Here is a 2418-nt window from a genome sequence, read left to right on the forward strand (position 1 = left end):
AGTGCCGGATTCCGACGTCAATTGCGTCCTGGCAACCCGAGAATGTAGGGAGACGGACGAAGAAGGTCGCGAGCACTACGTCGGTACCATAGCTGACTTCAACACTAGTCCAATCCAAATGCTCAATCAGCCGAGTGCACTTTTCTCACTATCGCGCTATAAAAATTCAAGCAGCAAGTGTCTGGTGCAGTGTTTAGGTCCAACACCGGAACCGAAGGAGCTGAAACAAACTAGACTGGACCCTTCCTAACAGCGATGGTTTGTGGGGGTCCTCCTCTTGTGCAAATCCTCCTCAGTGGGATGACTGGTCGGCTTATGGTACTCGTTCCGCCCCCGTTCTTCGTGCTTTTTAAGGGGGCTTTTTTGGGTAAGGGAAAACTTCATTAATAAGCGTGGAAGACCAGGTAGTTAAGAGAGAGGCAATCTGGTGGGAATGGCCGGACGCCTTTTGGAGATTATCCCAGAGGAGGAAACGCGTCATCAACCATCTGTTTATTGACTTGCCGCTTGTCTATTACGGTCCGGAACCTGCCTGATATCTCACCTGCCCACTCTTCGGGCGCAGGAACGCTCTCTTGTTTAATACTTCCCACAGCGCGACGAACTCTGTCTCATTCAGATGTGATGCACGTTATAGCTACGATAGAGAGTTGCGTGGTCTACGCACACAAGGATGTATGCACACAAGGATGTAGTAAACCTGCCCTTGGAATGCTCTAGGGCCAACATAACCCATGCTTACTCTACCCATGAAGAACGGCTGCTCCAACGTGCCTTCGCGGCAGGTTACGCACGGGAAGATTGCGGGCACAGATGGCGCACTCTTGGACCAAGTGCTGTACGAACTCCTTGGACCGTGGCCACCAGAACACTTCGGCCACATTCCTGGGGGTCTTAGTGACATCTTGATGACCGCCACGCTCTCCCATGCGGTACCAAGCAGTCAGCTTAGACCCAAGTCAAGTCGGGACGTACTACTTTTTGGTTTTATGGTGCTCGTAGAGACCGCCTTCTCTTTTGAGGAGGTTTTGCAACTCATCCACGGGGATGTCGTCGTCCTTGACAAGGTACTCGTTGCGTGACGGTAGCTGGAATAGGTTCTGGCTGCGGGCACCCCCTGTTCCACGGCCCTTGGCCTTGGTTGCGAGGCTCATGGTTGCCACGTGGGGGTGGCAAACCACCAGTGTGCGCTTAACAGAAGAGTTTCCCAGCGAAAGTCATTACGTAGGAGGGAGGAAGCGTCGGTGCCTGCCAGCCACTGGCAGAAGAGCTGTCGTTGGTACTCCCCAAGTCGGGGAGACTCGCTGTTGTCGAGCAGACGGTCTTCGTTATGACCAGCTGTAGGTCGAAGTAATGTAACAAAAACAATCTTAGCGCCCAAGTCACAGCTGGAGGAGTCTAACGCTTTACACCGTATGTTGTCAGCACCGTTCACGGTCAACTCGGGCTCTGACGCGACTCCACAATCGCAACACATGTCTGTTCCACTACAGAAGTGACCGCACCACTCACACCCGCAAGATGTAAGAGAAACGCCGCCAGCAGCTTCTTCATGAACGGCCTGATCACCGGACTCAGCACCAACGAAGGGAGGAAATACGCCACCTCTCCTTCAGCCTGCAATACTGAATTATGAGAACACCACTTTCTGCCTGAGAATGCTCTCTTCGTGTGGCAGGAATTATGGAGCGAGCATGATGACCAGGAGAGAACTGATGTTTATCGCTACGCCAACGTAGCGCAAACAAATTATGACCTTTGAGACATAACACTAAGTCACTTCTCTCTCTTTTTTTTTGAACACGAGGCCGTTTTCGCGTCATTCGATTTTATGAAGACGATTGTGAGTGCGGTTCAGGGCTGCAGCAAACTCGTTGGAATGCTGGCAGTTATTGTGCAGGATGGAGCAAGGCCGCCGGTTACGGACGACGACTGCGTGGCGCGAATGGTGTCGTTGGGTAAGGGAGAGGAGTGCATTCATGTGCTGGTTCTGGGTCGTCTCAGCGACAGCTTGACACAGGAATATCCTATGGAAGCCGGGTGCCCTTTGGACTTGGACGGACTCCTCGAATGGTCAAGAAGGATGTTGGTTTATCAAGACGAGAACGAGTACGTCAAACGTATGTTCAGCAATGTTCTTAAGAAGCGCCTTGAAGGCGAAGACGACTTGACGCTTTATGACGTGTGGTCCGAGGTTTTCAAAGGGGATATTGTCAAGGTGGGTGACGATGTCAGCGACGACGCGAAGTTGCTGGAAGTGCTGTACGCCAGACTGTTGACGTCGGAGGAGCAGAAGCAGCTCAAATCGATGGTGCCGAAAGAGTGGATGCCTGTCATCAAGAGGTCGGGTATCTCGAACACGAATACTCCTGTTCGAGAGCAAGCTGGATCCTGGTGGCAGAGAAATAAGATGCGCCT

At 52.2% G+C, this 2418-nt stretch overlaps 2 protein-coding genes across 2 annotated transcripts; one reads left to right on the forward strand and one right to left on the reverse strand.

Moving 5' to 3' along the window:
* Positions 1-974: 974 nt before the first annotated feature.
* GNI_166090 (hypothetical protein) lies at positions 975-1154 on the reverse strand (the record flags this gene model as incomplete). The annotated part of the gene is made up of 1 exon (XM_011134895.1): positions 975-1154. One exon carries the CDS (start codon positions 1152-1154, stop codon positions 975-977), a length of 180 nt encoding a protein of 59 aa, XP_011133197.1.
* A 677-nt stretch (positions 1155-1831) lies between these two features.
* GNI_166100 (hypothetical protein) lies at positions 1832-2343 on the forward strand (the record flags this gene model as incomplete). The annotated part of the gene is made up of 1 exon (XM_011134896.1): positions 1832-2343. A coding segment is annotated over one exon (512 nt), but the record flags the coding sequence as incomplete, so codon positions are not given.
* Positions 2344-2418: the final 75 nt, after the last annotated feature.

The sequence above is a fragment of the Gregarina niphandrodes genome (genome assembly GCF_000223845.1).
Source record: "Gregarina niphandrodes unplaced genomic scaffold scaffold00054, whole genome shotgun sequence".
NCBI classification, from domain to species: Eukaryota; Apicomplexa; class Conoidasida; order Eugregarinorida; family Gregarinidae; genus Gregarina; species Gregarina niphandrodes.